This window comes from Peromyscus californicus, unplaced genomic scaffold, assembly GCF_007827085.1.
Source record: "Peromyscus californicus insignis strain IS unplaced genomic scaffold, ASM782708v3 Scaffold_5__1_contigs__length_169319896, whole genome shotgun sequence".
Lineage (NCBI taxonomy): Eukaryota > Metazoa > Chordata > Mammalia > Rodentia > Cricetidae > Peromyscus > Peromyscus californicus.
In genome coordinates this window covers 92,472,233-92,491,827 of record NW_026294573.1, presented here as the reverse complement: position 1 = coordinate 92,491,827, position 19,595 = coordinate 92,472,233, and the positions used below count along the sequence as shown (strand labels likewise).

Here is a 19,595-nt window from a genome sequence, read left to right as displayed (position 1 = left end):
GAGCAAGCAATCCAGCGCTGGAGCCAGTATCGCAGGATCAAAGAAGCAACCCTCATTACACAGGCTCGGCCGGCGGCGTGCGCTCCATCAGGGCCGGCCCCAGACAATCCTTCCACTGAGGCTCCGCCCGCTCCACCGCCCTCTAGGTTCCAGGCTCCCTGCTCCGCATCCACTCAGGCCGGTCTCCACGTAGCCGTTTCCCGGCTACGGATTGCGCAATTCGGGCCGCTAGGCGGAGCCTGGACGTAGGCGGGGCGACGGAAGGCGGGCGGACGGGACTAGGCTGCCGCTAGCGCCGCTGCGCGCAATGTGCGCCTGCGCACGCCCGCAGCGCGCCGCGGACATTCCAGCACCGCCCATCGCCCCGCCTCCAATTCCCGGGCGGAGTTCCTGTTCACGCCTGCGCACTGCGTCGCCGCACCCCCGCGCCTGCTCAGATCGCCCGGGTCTGGCCCCAGCCTCCGGGTTTTTTTCTGGTGGGGGAGGGGGCACGTCTCGGCGAGTCACGGTGATGGCGGCCACCATCCTGTGGTGAGGTAGCGGATTCTCTGCGGCTCTCGGGGAGTCCCTCGCGCCTCCTGCGGGCCCGGTGGCTGGCGCGTGAGGAAGCACCGCGGGCTGAGCTTGCGGGGAAGGCGGCAAGGACCGGCGGCGCGGCCAGGGAACGAGGGGCCCGGGGCGAGGGAGACTCGGCGGGGCGAATGTGACAAGCCCCCACCCCCACCGCCTTCCTCCTGAGAGCGCGAGGATCGCGGCCACCCCGGGGCGCCCAGGCCCCGGCGCAGGCACCATGCAGGTCACTCTGAAGACCCTTCAGCAGCAGACCTTCAAGATCGACATCGACCCGGAGGAGACGGTACGCGCCGCCGGGCGAGGGCAGCCAGCGCGGGGCCCGGGTCGGGGTGGCGCGGGAGGGCCCCAGGGGGCCGTGAGGTCACCGCGGGCTTTGTGGGCCGGGAACCGGGAAGGCCTGGAGGCAGATGGCGTGGAGCAGCACCGGCCCGCGCGGGCACTGGAGGCCGCGGCCCGGAGCGCGTGGTGGTGGGGCCGGAGGGGGAGGGGAGGCCGGGAGGCCGGGAGGCCCCGGGCGCTGGAGCCTGGCCTGAAGTGCACACACAGGTGGGGGAGGGAGACCCGGGCGTCGCCACCACCCTCCCGTGACCTGGTTGGGTGCGGAGGTCTAGGGGTCGGTTACCCAAGATGATGGGCCTTAAATGTGCCTGGTTTTGTCTGCAGCCGGGAGAGATGGTGGGGAAAAATGAATTCTTCGCCTCTTAGAAGGAACCCTTTTATTTATGTTTTGTCTTGGATAGTTTTTACGTGCTTTACCCTCCCCCCCCCCCAGCCCCCCAGCCCCCCAGCCACCGAACCCGCACCCTCAGGTAGATTACGCTTTGAGGTCTCCTTGGTGTTGAAGAATTTTTGCATTAGGAACCTTCAGATCCGGATTTAAACGAGTTCTCTCCGTCGTCTTGGGAACCTGCACGCTCCTCGGACTCCCAGAACCAGTAGTATTTGAAGGGAGGAAAAAAAAAAAAACCAACTTTGTGTTCTGCAGTTAAAGCAGATTACATTTAATGAGTTCACGTGATAAATTCCAATGCTGTCGTCTTCAGTTCTGCCTATTAAAAGATGTACTATATTGAAGTTAATACAACTTTATGTCAGGAATCTAAAAAAAAAAAATGCCATGCGTGTAAGTTTCCTCACGTGCTGTGGAATGGTAGTAAGCCAGCAAATTACTGCATATTTGTGGTTTTTTTTTTTTTTTTATTTAAATGACTGATTGTAGTTTGGTTGAAGATCTACTGACGTGGTGTTAATTAAATAGGCCCGAGTTCTATTTGTGGCTCTGTAACTCGTTTACTACGACGTGGACAAATTACCCTGTTTCATTTTCTGAAACAGGAATAGTACCAGCAGCAATGTGAGGATTAAATGGCATTTAGTTGGTTCATAAATGAGGCCTACTATGTAATCAATATAGATGTTTTTGTGAAGACACGGTGGTGTTTTACCTATCCTACCTAATATTCTAAAGTCTTCTGCATCTTTAATACGAAGCTGAGAATTCCTACCTTTTTGCAATTGTGGCACAAAATGATTTTATATGCAGTTATTTAATTTGCAGACATATGCAATAATTCTTGAAGGTACGGAAAATACCAATTACGTATGAGAACTCTGCAGTCTTCTCAGAAGCAGTAGTTATAACCTAGTGCACTGTGGCCCAATATAATAAAATTCTTACAGAAGTTTCCTCTACTACTGAAAGAGTACTGAATAATAAATTGAAAGATGAAAGTGCCTGGCTGGAGATGTAAGCATCTGTGTGAGTCCCCAAGGTCCATCACCAGCACCTTGAAAAAAATTACAAAACAGCTATCTGTTTAATGATGTTAAGCAAAATATGTAAAATGCCTGCTTGGCTTTGGTTCATTGGGGATGATATATGATGTAAGTCAACTTTTTGAGTTTATAATATTAATTTATCCCAGAATCACTAAAACAGAAATAGGTATTACTTTATTTCTTTAATACATAAATTTGTTGGAGTTTGTAGTAACTTCACACTACTGAAATAAATAAATACTGTTGTGTGTGTGTGTGTGTATGCTGTATAAAATTTGGCCACACTTTAGCCCCTCTACATGTCTGCTATTATCTTTAAGCCAATGCAGTATTAAATTCCTAACTGCACTAAATGTTTACAGGTTTATTTCCAGGGGATGTAATATTTTACACTTTAGAAATAAAAATATTTGGTAAGTTGTTAGTGACTTCTTTAACTTAGAACAAATATATAATTTGTTGCTATTAATGTAATATGAAAACCAGTATTGCAAAAAATGTTTTATAAGGCATGTTTTGATTCCAGATTGCATGCCTCCCCGTTTCTTTGTGCTGGGGATCCAGTCCATGGACTTTTGGGCTTTATGCACACTAGACAAGCTTTGTACCAGTATTTGCACCATAGCCTCTTTATTTACATCTATAGTGAGTTTTGATTAGCACACACACATTTTCTCTTTTATTTTGTTTATTTGTTTAGTCCTCATGTATTTGAACAGTGTTTCATTATGTAGTCCTGCCTGGCCTCGACCCCACAGAAAACAACCTGCCTCCACCTCCCCTGTGCTGGGATTAAAGCTGTGTGCCACTGCCCAGCAAGGTTTAGGGATTAGTTGATATTTTTTGTTTTGTTTTTCTGAGCTATCTCCGTGTAGCCCTTTCTGACCTGAACTCTCTCTATAGACCTGGCTGTCCCCGAACTCAGAGATTTGCCTAGCTCTGCCTCACTCAGCCCTAGGTTTAAAGGCTTGCACCAGCACACCCAACTCAATTTTTTTTGATACAATGTTTTAAAAGATTATTTAGTGAAGATTATTTTAACAATGGATGATGAGAAATACTTTGTTTCTAATTTGTTACAAAAATGTAACCGGGGGTTTTAGAAGAAGCTCAGTTTAAGTGGATGGGCAGGTTCATGCCACCAAGCTGGATGACCTAAATTCAATCCCCTGGACCTGCATGGTAGGAGAGAACTGGGTTCTGAAGGTTGTCTTCTGTTGGGCAGTGTGGCACTTGGGCACCTATCCCTGTGAATGAATGAATATGTTTTAATTTTTTTTTTTTTTTTTTTTGGTTTTTCGAGACAGGGTTTCTCTGTGTAGCTTTGCGCCTTTCCTGGAACTCACTTTGTAGACCAGGCTGGCCTCGAACTCACAGAGATCCGCCTGGCTCTGCCTCCCGAGTGCTGGGATTAAAGGCGTGCGCCACCACTGCCCGGCATGAATATGTTTTAAACTAGGATCTTAGAAATGCTTGCAATTTACACATGTTGTCCTTGGAAACTTATGTTTTGTGGTTACAGGTTTGTCCTTAACTAGTTTTTACTTAGAAGGGTCTGAGGAAATTAAGTAACTTAAGGCACCTTATTTAGAAACTCTTGGGAGTGCTGGGCATGATGACCCATGCCTTTAATCCTAGCACTTAGGAGGCAGATGCAGGTGGATATTTGAGTTCGAGGCCAGCTTGTAGGTGGATTTTTCTGTCTCTCCTGCCAGCTCCCAAATCACAACACGGAGACTTATTAAAGCTCAGCTAATAGCTTAGTCTTGTTCCTAACTAGCTCTCACAACTTAACCCATAATTTTATTGATCTACATTCTACCACATGACTTTTACCTCTATCCTGTTTTGTCTGACTGATTTTTCAGCTCTATCTGGATCCTCCCCCCTTCCCCTCCACCATCTGCTCCAAAAATCCTGCCTAGCTATTGGCTGTTCAGCTTTTATTAAACCAATCCTAGTGATACATGCACAATGTACAAAAATTATTCCACAACACTAGCCTGAACTACAGAGTTCTAGAACAGCCAGAGCTACACAGAGAAGCCCTGTCTCGAAAGACCTCCCTCCCTTTAAAAAAAAAAAGAGAGAAACTCTTGGGACTTTGACATGAACATGTGCAAAATGAGAAAGAATTAAGAGCTAAGGGCACTCATGGAGTGATTGATTCATTGCTGAACTATTCAATGCTGAGTGAACTCTGCTGGTGGTGCTTAGCACAGGGACACTGAAGCCATGGTTTGGGTTTTCTGGGAGTTCTTTCACCTAGTTGAGGATCAGTGGCTAAAGGGCAAGGGGCATGTTTTGTTTGCTCTTGCTTTTTGAAAGCTGAAAGTCCCTCTGATTTTTTTAAAATGACTAGATCAAAAAACAATTTGAGATTTTATTTCTGTGTGCGGGTGTTTTGCGACTCGAAAGTCTTTGTGCCACCTGTGTGCAGTGCCTGTGGAGGCCAGAAGATGGCATCAGATTCCCCTGGACTGGAATTAGGGACTGTTGGTAGTTACCATATGGGCGTTGGAATTTGAACCTGGGTAACCCCTGAGCCACCTCTGAATCCCACAAGACATTTTTTTTTTTGAGCACTTACTACTTTGTGCATTTACCTGGCTGTTACCATATACTGTTTTCACCATTACCCCTTTTTTAATGATAGTAACACATTCTTCTTTATGGAATAGGCGAGCATTAAGAAGCAAATTGAGAAGTGTTGGGTGTAGGAGGAGAGGTTTTTAAGAAAAGATTTGCTTCATTTTTTTATAGTGTTGCAAGTAGATGATTACTGAAAAATTGAAAGCATTTTAAGCCCCTGTATCACATGCTAGTGCAATTTTGAAATGTCTAATAGACCACGACTTCTGTAAACTTTTTGTTGTTGCTTTGTTGGTTTTGTTTTTTGAGTGTCTGTAGTCACTGTATAGACCAGGATGGCTTGACTCTGGTGATTCTCTTGAGATCACAGGTGCCATTGCTGGATGGTATAAAACAGTGGTTCTCAACCCAGAGGTCATGACTCCTTGGTCATTGAATGACCCTTTCTCAGGGGGACACATATCATCCTGCATATTATATTTTTACGTTATGATCCATAACAGTAGCAAAATTATAGTTTATGAAGTAGCCACGAAAATAATTTTATGGTTTGTAGGTCATCACAACATGAGCTATATTAAAGGGTTGCAGCATTTAGGAAGGGTGAGTGTTAATATTCTGATCTTGCCTTTTGGCGACACCCTGTGTCCTATCGTAAAAGCCCATTCTTAAGGGAAAACTGCCCCATTTCTTTCTCTTCTCTCTTCTGCCTTCACCTTTCCTCCCACGAGGCGCGCACCTCTCAGAACCTCTTGCCACCCTCTCTCTATCTCCCTCTTTTTCTCCCCCCCCCTCTTCCCCTCACCAAATAAAGCTCTTCACTGAGTGCTATCTGTATGACATCTGTCTCTCACCCACCACTGGACACCTTGGCTCTACCTGCAAGGACTACCCGCCAGCATGTGTAAATCATAATAGTGGAAACCACTGGTTTAAAAATCCTTAACGTTTCTGGGTAACATTGGAGGAGAAGATAGACATTTTTAAGAAGCATGTGCTTTGGAAAGTAGCTCACAGAGATGGGTATAATCCTGGGCTGCTGACTGGCTGGCTGCTGGAGGACCAACATGTCAGGGCTGCCAGAAACTGGTTTTATGGATAACAGTCTTCCTTTTCTGATTGACAAAATTGAGATTTACCATAATCTTTTTTTGTTTGTTTGTTTGTTTGTTTTTCTTTTGTTGTTGTTTTTCAAGACAGGGTTTCTCTGTGTAGTTTTGGTGCCTGTCCTGGATCTTGCTCTGTAGACCAGGCTGGCCTTGAACTCACAGAGATCTGTCTGGCTCTGCCTCCCAACTGCTGGGATTAAAGGCGTGCACCACCAATGCCTGGCCCATGATCCTTTTTTGAACTGGCATACTTTCTTGAATGTCTGCAAACCACAATGAAAAGTGAAAAATTTAAAAGGTGTCAATTCCCTCCTTTGTGGTCAATCTTTTTCTTGTAGTTTCTAAAAACTTATGTTTAAGCCTTTTATATGAAAAAAAAAAATCCTTAACGTTTGTGCAGTTTGGTGCCAGTGAACATTTAGCAGGAGAGAACAAAGCCTCTGCCTCCCCAGTGCTGGGATTAAAGGTGTGCGCCACCACCGCCCGGCTTGAGACTAAGAAGTTGTTTTTTTTTTTGGTTTTTCGAGACAGGGTTTCTCTGTGTAGCTTTGCGCCTTTCCTGGAACTCGCTTTGGAGACCAAGCTGGCCTTGAACTCACAGAGATCCACCTGCCTCTGCCTCCCGAGTGCTGGGATTAAAGGCGTGCGCCACCACCGCCCGGCGAGACTAAGAAGTTTTTAATCCAAAGTTCCTGAGCTGTTTTAGCAGTTTTGCTGCTGATTAAAACTGTTAAGAACAGGGAGATTTTGAGAATAAATTTTGAGGACTGGAGAGATGGCTCAGGAGTTAATAACACTGGCTGTTCTTCCAGTAGACCAGGGTTCAATTCCCAGCACCCACATGGCAGCTCATAACTGTAACTCCAAGATCTGACATTCTCAAACATATGTACTTGCAGGCAAAATACCAGTGTACATAAAATAAGAATAAATAAGTTATTTAAAAAATATTTAAAACAGAATAAATTTTGAGATAGTGAAATATTAAAAAAAACACATGATTTTGGGTGTGTGTGTGCCAGGGTGTGTGTGTATAGGTCTGAAGACAACTTTCAGGAATCAACATTTTTTCCACTGCATGGGTTCTGAAGATCTAACTTGATCATCAGATCTCTCAGTAAGCACCCTTGGCTGCTGAGCCCTCTTGCCAGCCCCTAATGCAGTGTCACTGAATGTTGACAGAGTATGTAGTATACACGTTAATCCTGCAGTCTGCTTATCCTTGATGCTAGTTATATATTTTGAGAAAGGGCATAGACAGGACTTAAATCTGTGATGTTCTTCAAATATCAAAACTTTAATATGAATACATTATAAGTATAATATTAAAACTATACATTTGTATGTGTTTTGCTTTTCATTTTTTATGTATGGTATACACATTGTGGTTAGTTTTTTAAATTTTCATTGTGTGTGTAGTATGTGCATGAGGAAGTGCACGTTTCACTATGCGTGTATGTATGTGTAGATCAGAGGACAACTTTGGGCAGTTGGTTCTCTCCTTTTGTGGATTCTACTCTAGGGATAAAACTCAAGGTCACTAGGCTTGTGTGCATGTGCTTTTACCTGCTGAGCCATTTTGCCAACCTTAATGTTTTTGATAAAATAACTATAAAGATAATTTCTATCTCTAAATAGGTAGTTTGCTACCTTTGTGGATATCTCTTAGGATTTTGGAGATTGTTATAAAATAACTGCTTTAGTTTTATTCTGTACACTATTTTTGCTAGCTGTTACTTTTTAGTGATTTGTTTCTGTTTTGGTTTAATATTTTTCAGTATAGTCAGTGCTAGATACAGTGCTTTCTAGGATATTAAACATGAATAGTAAATATGTTAAACTATCATTACAAGGTGAATTTAAGGGTTCTTGGTATATAGATAGGGCAGATACAGTAAGACTGGAAAATCTGGTTAAGTTTCTCAAGACTTTTGCTTTTTCTGTGCTCACAGTAGGCTTTTTATTTTCCTTAGGCATTCATTAAAGATTTTCACTGAAATGGATGCATACTACTTATAAACTATAAAGTTGCTAACGTTCTGTGTGCGTGTGTGCATGTGTATGATAGCCGCTCTGCAGAAACTGAAATAGGGTGAGATGATGTGATGATGGTCCTTGACTAGGTGGCTACTTTAAAGGCCTTTCTGGAGAAGGTAACAGCTGAGTAACAAGCTGAGATCTGAACATAAGCACATTGTAGAATAAAGAGCTTTTTCTGTGGAGAACCTTAGAGTACAGACCTTAAGATTTTAAGAATGAATTTTGGGAATCTAAAAGACCAGTGTATCTGGGGAAGTCGAGGAGCTGAGAGTTAGATAAGGGCTCAGAGTGTGTAGGCTGTTGTAGGATAGGGTTTTTCAAAGATAGATGAGAAGCCTTTTGAAAAATTGTGGGGTTTCCTCTTGTTTTTTTGAGACCATGTCTAACTCCATAGACTAGTCTGGCCTCAAACCTATGGCAATCCTATTCTACCTGAATGCTGGGATTATGGTCATGAGCCACCTGTCTAGCTCATTTATGATGAGAAATAAAAGGTTATCTGATCTCGTGTGGGGAATGGGTAGTAGGATGGAAGGGAAAGAAAGCAAGGAGGGGGGTCAGTTAGGGGCTTGTGCAATAATTTTAAGCAATTGAACCTTTGACCAGGATTGGAGATGGAATTGAGAGAGATTTTGCAAGGTAGAATTGTGAGAATTTTTTGGATGGGTTGACATTGTTAATTTGGTAATATAAATTGTGTGAATACTTCCTTTCTTTCCAGAAATGTGGAAGACTGAAAAAAAAAAAAAACAGAATTGGGGGGTTGGAGTAGGAACATTGAGGTACAAATATTATTTGTTGAATCTGGATTACAGAGAATTTTAGATGAGAGCTTACATGGAGATATGAAAAGAAAGAATAAAAGGCCAAGGTACAAACAAGACCATCTTTCATAGATAATCAAACTAATGTCATTTGCCCCGGCCAGTGGGGTGTCAACGGGGGCGACCCACCTGCGGGAGAGAATGAAAGGGACGGGGAGACACAAAGGAAGACAGCAAGACAGGGTTCTGATCAAGCTGCAAATTTTTTTTTTTTTTTTTTTAAGATTTATTTATTTATTATGTATGCAGTGAGTGTTCAGCCTGCAGGCCAGAAGAGGGCACCAGATCTCATTCTAGATGGTTGTGAGCCACCATGTGGTTGCTGGGAATTGAACTCAGGACCTCTGGAAGAACAGCCAGTGCTCTTAACCTCTGAGCCATCTCTCCAGCCCCAAGCTGCAAATTTTATTCTCCTCAGCAAGGCTTATATAGCATGGGAGGGGGAGGGGACAGGAAGGAGGGAAGGGGCGCAGGACGCACAGCTGAGGGGAGATGTGCAGGTCTTGAGGCTGCAGGATGTTGTGCTAGGTGATAAGGTCACTGGTCAGGGCCCATTGTTCTGTTGCTATGCTACCTGACCTACCTGACCAAGGAATGTTCTTTATCTTTGGGGGCATCTGGTTTAGGGCCTGTGGCTTGTTCTCTGGCCTAGCTAGTACTTTTTCCATGGTTCATGTTTGGTCCCTGACAGTCATTTACTTTTCTTTTTTCCTCCCCATTTATTTATTTATTTATTTATTTTTCTATTATCAGCTTGATACAGTATAATTCTTATCCCAATAGTGAAATGTTTGATTGAGGCTTGCCCAGTAATTGAGTAAAACCAAAACTTATTATAAGCCACAGTCATCCTAGGGTCCGTCCCCCCCCCCCCCCCCCCCCCATATAGCCTTCTTGGTTCCGTGGGTTGCAGTCTGATTGATCTTTGCTTTATATCTAGAATCCACTTATGAGTGAGTACATGCCATGTTTGTTCTTCTGGGTTTGGATTACTTCACTCAGGATGATATTTTCTAGTTCCATCCATTTGCCTGCAAATTTCATGCTGTCGTTTTTCTCTGCTGAGTAGTACTCCATTGTGTATATGTACCACATTTTCTTAATCCATTCTTCAGTTGATGGGTATCTAGGTTGTTTCCAGGTTCTGGCTATTACAAATAGTGCTGCTATGAACATAGTTGAGCATGTATCTTTGTGGTATGATTGAGCATTCCTTGGGTATATGTCCAAGAGTGGTATAGCTGGGTCTTGAGGAAGACTTATTCCCCATTTTCTGAGAAACCGCCATACTGATTTCCACAGTGGTTGTACAAGTTTGCATTCCCACCAACAGTGGAGGAGTCATTTACTTTTCATGACATACGTTAATCACATTTTTTCAGCAATATGGTGTTGCTTTGAAAACAATGCCTACCTCCATGTTATGATGCTGAGAAGTACTAGTTCAACTTCATATTTTTAAAACCACAAATGAGGAAAAAGGATAATAGAAAAGACAATGAACACTATCAGCCCATAGCTACTCCTCTATTCCGCACATGACATCCACTTCAATACAGCTTCTGGCTCCATTTCTACTAGGATACTGCTTGCAGGGTCAATAATCTTTATTCTGTCTCGGCTTCAGTCCCGTTATTAACAGTTAGTTCTTAACATTGCTGGTAACTGCTGCTTCCCCCAACCCCAGTGCATTGACTACTTTCTGTTGCTGTGACAGGACACTCATAACCAAGAGCAGCTTATGGAAAAAAGTGTATTTTGCCTTATGGTTCTAGAGGGAGAGTTCAGAATGGCCAGGGAGTCATGGCAGCAGAAAGCCAGAGCAGGAAACTGAAAGAAAGACCATACTTCGTCCACTTGCAGGAAGCAGAGAGAGATTGAACTGGAAATGGAGTGAGTCTATAATTATAAACTCTTAAAGCAACCCCCAGAGGTGTACTTCCTCTACAAAGCTCCACTTCCTGAAGGTTCCACAACCTCCACAAACACTGCCACCAACTGGGGACCAAGTGTTCAAATACCTGAGCCTATGGGGCATTTCTCATTCAAAACACCACACCCAGAATATTTTAGCTTTCCACTCTATTTTCATTTCCTGATTCCAACGCTGATGAGATTTTTAAAGCATTTGATAGTAATTTCTTTTCACTCTCTCTCAGTCCTTTATCTTGTCAATAGTACGATTGCTTATCAAGAGTAGCATCAGTGATTAAACTCACATGCTTTGAAGACTAAGCATAGCATGACTGAAGCCAGATTGCCTAGTCGGAGTACTGCCCAAATAGCTGATTGGTGACCTTGGGCAGGTTCCCCAGCTGTGTCCTCATGTGTAAAATGAGGACAACAGTATGGGAAGTGTTACATGATAGTCTTTTGAAGATTCTGTGGATTTGAAGTAACATGTATGTAGAATTTGATGTTAACAAGTGCTTGGCAGTATGGTCCCCCTCCTACACCATTGTTCGCAATTGGGCTTTACAGAAGCTGTAAAATTCACCTTGATGTTCCATTTATACTTGTGGAGTCAGGCAATACTTAGTTGCATGGACTTGTCTCAGACTCTTGAACATAAACAGCAGTTGCTTACCTGACAATCATTCTAATCCATTCCTTCTTCCACTGCTGTAGGAAGATTTAACTTTCTCTTCCTTATTTTCAGCTGAAAAATCCTAGTTTTTTTCTTTTTTTTTTTTTAGTTTTTCCAAGACAGGGTTTCTCTGCGTAGCTTTGCGCCTTTCCTGGATCTCGCTCAGTGGACCAGGCTGGCCTTGAACTCACAGAGATCCACCTGGCTCTGCCTCCCGAGTGCTGGGATTAAAGGCGTGCGCCACCACCGCCCGGCTCCTAGGTTTTTTCTTACTGAGGATTTTGACAGAACATCTATAAGGCCCTACTATACCTACCTACTTACTTTTTTTTTAAATTGTAGATGCCTGACTATTATGGATGTCCACTTAAGGCTAGTCTCTGCATTTTTTCACTGTACCCTATCTCCTATCTTCTGAAAAGGACACCTGTATTAATCACCTTGAGTGGCTGTGACCAAATATATCCAAGAAAGCAACATAAGGGAGAGGTGATATATTTCCTTCATAGTTTCAGAGGATTCACCCTATGGTTGCTTGGCCTCACTTACTTTGGTAGAACATCATGGCGGCTGGAGCTTGTGGAGGAGGAAGCTGTTCACTTCATGGAATCAGGAAACAGAGAATAGAAATTACAGGTTAGACTTTAAAAGGAATTCCCCCAGTGACTTACTTCCTCCCTGAAAGTTTCCAAATCTCCAAGATAGTGCTACTGGTAGCAGGCTGTTTTTAATCACAACCTTCTGGGAGCTTTTTTTTAAATATGTATTTTGTTTTGTTTTGTTTTTCGAGACAGGGTTTCTCTGTGTAGCTTTGGAGCCTGTCCTGGAACTCACTTTGTAGCCCAGGCTGACCTCGAACTCACAGAGATCCGCTTCCCAAGTGCCGGGATTAAAGGCGTGCGCCACCACCGCCCGGCTGTCTCCACCTTAATACAACTCTTCTTCCCCTTCTCCTCCCCGTTGAGCTATGCTGTTTCACTGGTTTCCATGTCTCACTTTCTTCGTAGTGCCCTAGACAGTGTGCTTAGAGAAGTGCGTCTTACTCTACTCTCCCACTTGCCCACTTGTCTTTGTCTTTGACACAACTTTTGAAAATCTCTCTACTTTAGAAAGGGAATCATAAATTACCTGCTTGCTTTTAAAGTTGGTGTGAAAATCAGGTAATCTGCCTAAAAATATATTGTGGAAGAAGTTGTGCTATGTTTTTGAAATAAAAATCCACTTTCAGCAGTTGTATTTTGATCAGTCTTTTCATTATCCTTTCTGTAAAAATGATATTCTTTCAGCTTTACATTGTCAGTGGCTTTGAAGGGTATAAGCTGGAATCAAGGTCCTGCCATTTCGACTTGAAAATCAGACTTTTTGTGGGGGATAGGTAATGTATGAAATTTGCTTTTTTTTTTTTTTTGGTTTTTGGTTTTTTGAGACAGGGTTTCTCTGTGTAGCTTTGGAGCCTGTCCTGGAACTCACTCTGTAGCCCAGGCTGGCCTCGAACTCACAGAGATCCACCTGCCTCTGCCTCCCGAGTGCTGGGATTAAAGGCATACGCCACCACCGCCTGGCGAAATTTGCTTTTTAAAGAAATGTGTTAAACCTAAACCACCTATAGCAGACTGAATCCTGAGAAATGATGCTATGCCATCTGTTTTTTTATGAACATTTGGGCAGTGAAGTCAGTCTCACTTGTGAATGAATTCTGTAAACTCTTTAATAAATTCTGTAAGCTCATTCAGGCAGTGGAGGTGGATCTGCTGCTAATGACTGATGCATGTGATCAAACACTAGATGCTCCAACAGTGAGCAAGACTATTTCTCATCCCCTGCTTTGGTTGATTGATTAAGCAGGCAGGTTACCCTGACCCACACAATAAAATGGCTTATTTTTGTCCTTTTAGAAACTTTAAAAGCTGTAGCTAGTGTGCAATTAACTTTATACACTCTCCCATTTCTATCTGCTTTGATCTTGTTAAAATAATAACATCTGGAATGTATTTTAAAAGCAATTAAATTGATGTGTATAGGTTGACTTAGGAACATTTTGCATAGTTTCTGTTGGAAAAAAATAGCCTCTGGGTAATAATTCTAATGAAGATTGCCTTTTAAAATAATTACATTTATTTGTCCACAAACACCACAGCCCTCATGTGGCGGTCAGAGGACAAGCTATGGGAATTGATTCTCTCTTACTTCCACCATGTAGGTCCTGGGAATCAAACTTAGTTTGCCCTGCTTGGTAGCAGAACCTTCTACAGCCTTTGTTTACTGTCTCTTCTCACATAATGCTCTAATAGCATCAGTTGCTGTTTTAGGAGAAAGTCTCTCAGTTGAGTTCAGTGGTGCAATTACCTGTTTCCATTGCAGTTGGTAGAAACTTTCCTTTTTTCTTTTTCAATCCTCCCCTCTACTCCCACCCCCCCCCCCACCCCCCACGGTTTCTCTGTGTAGACCTGGCTGTTTTGGAACTCACTCTGTAGACCAGGCTGACCTCAAACTCAGAGATCCACCTGCCTTTGCCTCCCAAGGACTGGGATTAAAGGCACGCACCACCTGTCCCTGGTAGTAGATACCTTATAATCAGTTTTGTTTCTGTAATTATCCAGAATCTGCTTTGGAGGAGAAATTGAGCAAACTCTTTGGTGTCTGTCTCAGATTTTTCAGATAACAAAGAAATTTGGGTAAATCTGAAATCCTTTGTATACATATTTGGCTTTGAAAATTTTTTTCTACGTGTTCTTGGACAGCACCAGCATGCCATGGTATGCATATTGATATCAAAGGACAACCCGGTTCTCTCCTCTTACCTTGTGAATCTCTGTGATCTAACCCAGGACCTCAGGGCTGACCACCACACCATTACTTGCTGAGCCATCTCTCTGGCCCAGGCAGAGTTTCCTAGTGTTTGCAGGTGTGTTGCACACTCAGGGTAGCTGGCCTGTAAGTGCTGTGTGTGTGTGTGTGTGTGTGTGTGTGTGTGTGTGTGTGTGTGTGTGTGAGAGAGAGAGAGAGAGAGAGAGAGAGAGAGAGAGAGAGAGATTGAGAGAGAGAGAGATTTTCCTTACTCCCCCCTTCTTACAGTAGGAGTGCTGGGATAACAGATGTGCCACCAAGTAGAACTTCTATATGGATTCCAGGAATCCAAATTCATGTTGTCATTTTTTAATTCAAATTATGCTTGTAGGAAGCAAGTCCTTTTACTCTTGGAGCCATTTAATGCTATTTTAATTTAGATAATATAGTGGTATAGTTGCCCCCTTTGCCTACTCCCTCTTTTTTAATCTAAAAAATGCAATATTTTTTGAATACTGTTAGTAAGTATTGATGAGCAATACAACATTTTTTTCAAGCTCTAGTTTTCGCTTTAATTGAATAATCTAGGTTTGTTATGGTAAAAAAAAGTGCAAGATTTTGTCCTTAGTTGATTAACCTCTTTAGAATCTTTCAAGTAATGACAGCTATAGTACGTTTGTTTCAAAAATAAATTGTGCCGCTACTAGGTCTTTTTCCTTTAACGATTTTTGTAAGCATTTCTCATTCACTAATACTGCACAGTATTCAAATTAATGTTTGTGCAATAATTACTATTCCATCTTGATGAGTGTTTAAACTTGTTTTCAGGTTTTAGTGTTAAAGCTGTGTATGTCTGCCTTGGAATGACAATGGGAAAATCTCATTTGCATTGAATTACTGGCTCAATGGCAGGTTCATTGCCTTTAAAATGCCTGTGTCAGTGGTCATAAGTATTAGCAGCATGTTCACCAGTAACTTCCATGTAAGTACTTGCCTGTTGTAGGAGGATTCCTTCCAAAATGGCTCCCTCAAATGGCTAACTCCTTGATGCTTGCTATTGACTTAAAACTGCAGTTCCTTCCCATATCCCACACAAATCTCTTTTGGCTGTTTGAGCGTCTTCATGACCTGGTGGCTGGCTGGCGTTCATCTAGTACAAATCATGGAGATGTACTGTAGGTGAGAAGAGCTAATTGCAGTCACATCTCAGCTATATGCAGACAGACAGTTCCAGACCACTCCCCAGCCCCAAACAGAAATCCTCCGGTACATAAATCCCTCAGATGAGTTTCACTGATGAACATTCTCCCTGTATTATAAATCTTTTTTTTTTTTTTTTTTTGGTTTTTCGGGACAGGGTTTCTCTGTGTAGCTTTGTGCCTTTCCTGGAACTCACTTGGTAGCCCATGCTGGCCTCGAACTCACAGAGATCCTCCTGGCTCTGCCTCCCGAGTGCTGGGATTAGAGGCGTGCGCCACCACCGCCCTGCTATAAATCTTATCTAGATTACTTGAATACCTAGTGTAATGTAAATGTTATGTAAATAGTGGTTATACTGTGTTCTCTGAGAATAGAAACAGCTATTTCAGTCACTGTTGAGTCTTTGAATATAGAACTTGCAGATGTAAATGGCTGCCATATTGTGAAGCTCTTTCCTGGCACATGGCAGGTTCACCACTAGCCTAACCAAATTGTCTGCCCCTGTCATTTTACTGTTTTCCTACAGGTGCAAGACTATTTTGTACTGCTTCTTAATTTCATTTGTATTTTTTTCCTGTTTGAGTTGCATACTCAGATGATCAGTTTTTCTTAGTTTAATAATGGATGTCTAGTGTTACTCTATTGAATACCCAGGATTCCCTGGGATTGAGCTACGTCCAGCGTGGGATATCATAGGGGAAAAAAAAATCTACGTACACTATGCTTTTATGTCTGTTAACTTTATTCCTCTAAGACAAAATTCTATCAATACAGCTATAGCTCTATCAGGCATTCAAGGCAGGAATAACTATAGACATACCAAGCTCTTTATCTGTCTACTTTATTTCTCTGGGATGAAATCTGGTCTACATAGCTTCAGTTCCGTCCAGTTCCCTAGCTCATAGTCCTGCTAATGACTAAACTCCTATGCTTCCAGCCTCATCTTTTTGTCCTCCGTTTCCTCATTCTCCATTTCTACTACTCTACTCCTGGCACTCAGAAAACTCTACCCGAGATCTGCTTACCCTCTACGGAACCTTTGTCTTCCTCTTTTTTCTCTTGCCATGCCGTTCTGTCTCTTCTCTACAGAAAAATGCCTGTCTTCTTTCTACAGCCACATGGTTCTCTGCCTCCTCAGGAATGTTCCTCCACCCTACCTTCCACCTCGATATGTGAACCTCTTTTGTTCTCAGTCAGTTGCTCTGGTGAGCCACTAGGCCTCAAGGCCAGGAGATGGTCTGAGCTTTATTTGCACAAGAAACAGAGCTATGCATCTCCTGCCAGCTTGTCTTTGCCTAGGTGACCTGCCTACATGACCTTATCCAAGTACTGGCTCCAGCAGGGAAGTGGGAAGTTCAGCAGATCTGGGGAGCTGAACTGTTAGCCAAATGGTCTGGAAATACTTTGGCACGCAAGGGTTTCATAGCAGAAGACAACTGAAATATTAAAGCCTGGTTAGCACCAAATATTCATAATAAATGGCTTTCCTTTTGACAGACCCTTGACTGGTCCAAGTATAGCTTTAATACACAGCTGAATCTCTTTATCGTTTTCTTGTATAGTAAAAAAGTTTAATTCTCTTTAGGGCAATGAATGATGTGGATAAATATTGAGTTTGGAGATGACTGGAATAAATGATAAGTAATGGTCAGTAAATATTGATATATGATCAATACTTGTATCAGTAATATATACTTGTAATCTATAAAATATATTTATAATCAATAATCTATATATATGGCAAGCTGAGAATTAGTTTAACCATCTGATAGTTATATTTGTATATAATTAAAATATCTCTGTCCCAAGAAGGGGGGCAGAGGAATAACATAAAAATCTATCATTAGCTAGTGTATCATAATATGATTAAATGTGTCTAAATACTATGATTCTGACTTATCAAAAAGAAATGATTAGTTTGGAACATTGACTATTAATCTCTGGTAGTGGTATGAATTTGGCTAAATTGTATTTTAAGGAGGTATAATTAGATAAAGTTACCTGAATTATCAGTGGGACCAAGGCTGCAGCTAAAGCTTACTGAATATAAATTTATAATCAATGCAATATTATACCATAAGCTATGAGAGGACAGTAATAACCTGTGTCAGGATATATACAGCAAGACTTACATATAAAACAATTGTGAAAAAGTACATGGGGAAATATCTGACATGCATACATTTCAGGATCATGGGCAGAATGTATATAATTAATAATAGAACATTTTTTAAGGGCAGTCCAGCCCCTGGGCTGGAGAGTTCACTTCAGAAAAATGGGTGACAAAGGACTGTAGAAATCTCTTACTGTTATTTCCTGCTAATATGGGGGAGAAGCTGAGAGTCTTGAAGGCTGGGACGCAATGGAAACCCAGGAAGTGCAGGCTATTTCAGGCTCTGTGAGATGTGTGTAGCAGGATTTCTTGGCCCATGGGCTGGAAGGCGGGGTGCAGGGTTGAGCTGGACAGCACATCCATGGTGGGCTGGAGGATGAGATGCAGACCTGCACCTAGACAGCATGTCCATGGTCCAGAGGGTGACAACCTGTAACTCTTTAGATGACTAGAATTTCTGCTAGGAATAAACACATGAGTTAATGGTAAAACATGCAGGTGAGGAGTTTTAAAGAGGAAACTTTTTTAGTCCATAGCAGAGATTAATGATACATTCATTTGTTATAGCATGTCTCTTTCCCATAGTGTGTTAGGTTTAGAGCATGATGTACAGGCAGAATATGTCATAATTTTTTCCATCTGACCATTTTAATGTTCTTGAGCTTTTGGTTACAATATTAGTCTCTAAGAGGTAAAGGAGTAATAATCGTCTTAGGTATTTTGCAAACTTTTTCCTGAAATGTAAAAGATGTTCATGCTTATGTTTAGCATTTTAATTATTGTCTTTCCTTGTATTTGAAGCATTTAGTTGGGCTGGAATATATAATTTCTGAACCCAGAAAGCCATATCATTAGATTCCAAACTGGCAGCTTCCTAGGCATTGCTCTGTATGGATCTGAATTGTTTTTGTAGGGGGTTGTACAATAATTTTAATCTTCTCAGTGAATTCAGGAGTTAACCATTCTTGGGACAATTTTTATATCTTGTACAGTAGGGCACTATGGCCTAGTATTAGCCCAGTGTCCCTTCTCGGGAGGTCTGTAGACTCTTGTATAAAGGCATATAAGTCCATTCCTAAAGTTTATATATCTTAGACCTCAATAAAAACTTAATGCATAGATATAACTTAGGCATACATCCTCAGTGTCTCTAGGTTATATATTGAGATTTATGTATCATTTATAACATCTAGATGTTTATATGTTACATTTATCTATCCCAATAATTGCCAGTTCATATATCATAAGTTATTTTTTAACCCTCCTAAATATATTCTTGCAGCCCACAAGATTACTCTGATTCTTTCTATAGCTAAATGGTATAGTATTTTTGTTTGTGTTGACACAGGAAATAAAAATATAGTGTCTTGGGCTAATGAGATGATTCAGTGGGTTAAGAGTTTGTCATAGTTAGTTAGCATTTGCTGTGATGTGAACGCCATGACCAAAAGCAACTTGGGGAGGGAAAGATTTATTTGGCTTACTCTTCCACACCACTGTTGATTATTCAAGGAGGTCAGGACAACGTAAACAGGGCAGGAACCTAGAGACAGGATCTGATGTAGAGGCTGTGGAAGGGTGCTGCTTACTGGCTCCTCATGCTTGCACACCCTGCTTTCTTACAGAACCCAGGGCCACCAGCCTAGGGGTGGCATCACCCACCATGGACTGGTCCCTCCCCCATCAATAACTGATTAGAAAATGTCCTACAAGCTTGCCTACAGCCCAGTTTTAGGGAGGAATTTTCTCAATTTAGGCTCCCTCCTCAATTCTAACATTAGACTAGCCAGCACAGTGCTAATAGCAGAAGCATGGTACCGTCTTCGGTGTCCCCACCGCCTGTGTAAAACACCAAGCAGGTATGGCAATCTACCATAATCCCAGTACTCAGGAGGTGGAGATGGTGGAATCCCAGGAGCTAGCTGTCTAGACTAGCCAGATCTCAGTATGTAAGGTAACCACAGTTGAATAAGATGACTTGTGGATTTCTC

At 42.3% G+C, this 19,595-nt stretch overlaps 1 protein-coding gene across 1 annotated transcript in view; it reads left to right on the top strand.

Annotated features, from left to right (window-relative positions):
* The first annotated feature begins 455 nt into the window (after nucleotides 1-455).
* Rad23b (RAD23 homolog B, nucleotide excision repair protein) overlaps nucleotides 456-19,595 on the top strand; it is a 50,428-nt gene continuing 31,288 nt past the window's right edge. The window contains exon 1 of the mRNA XM_052716527.1: nucleotides 456-856. Within this exon, the coding sequence (XP_052572487.1) occupies nucleotides 791-856 (66 nt within the window). The 5' untranslated portion in view covers nucleotides 456-790. The remainder of the gene's footprint in view (nucleotides 857-19,595) is intronic.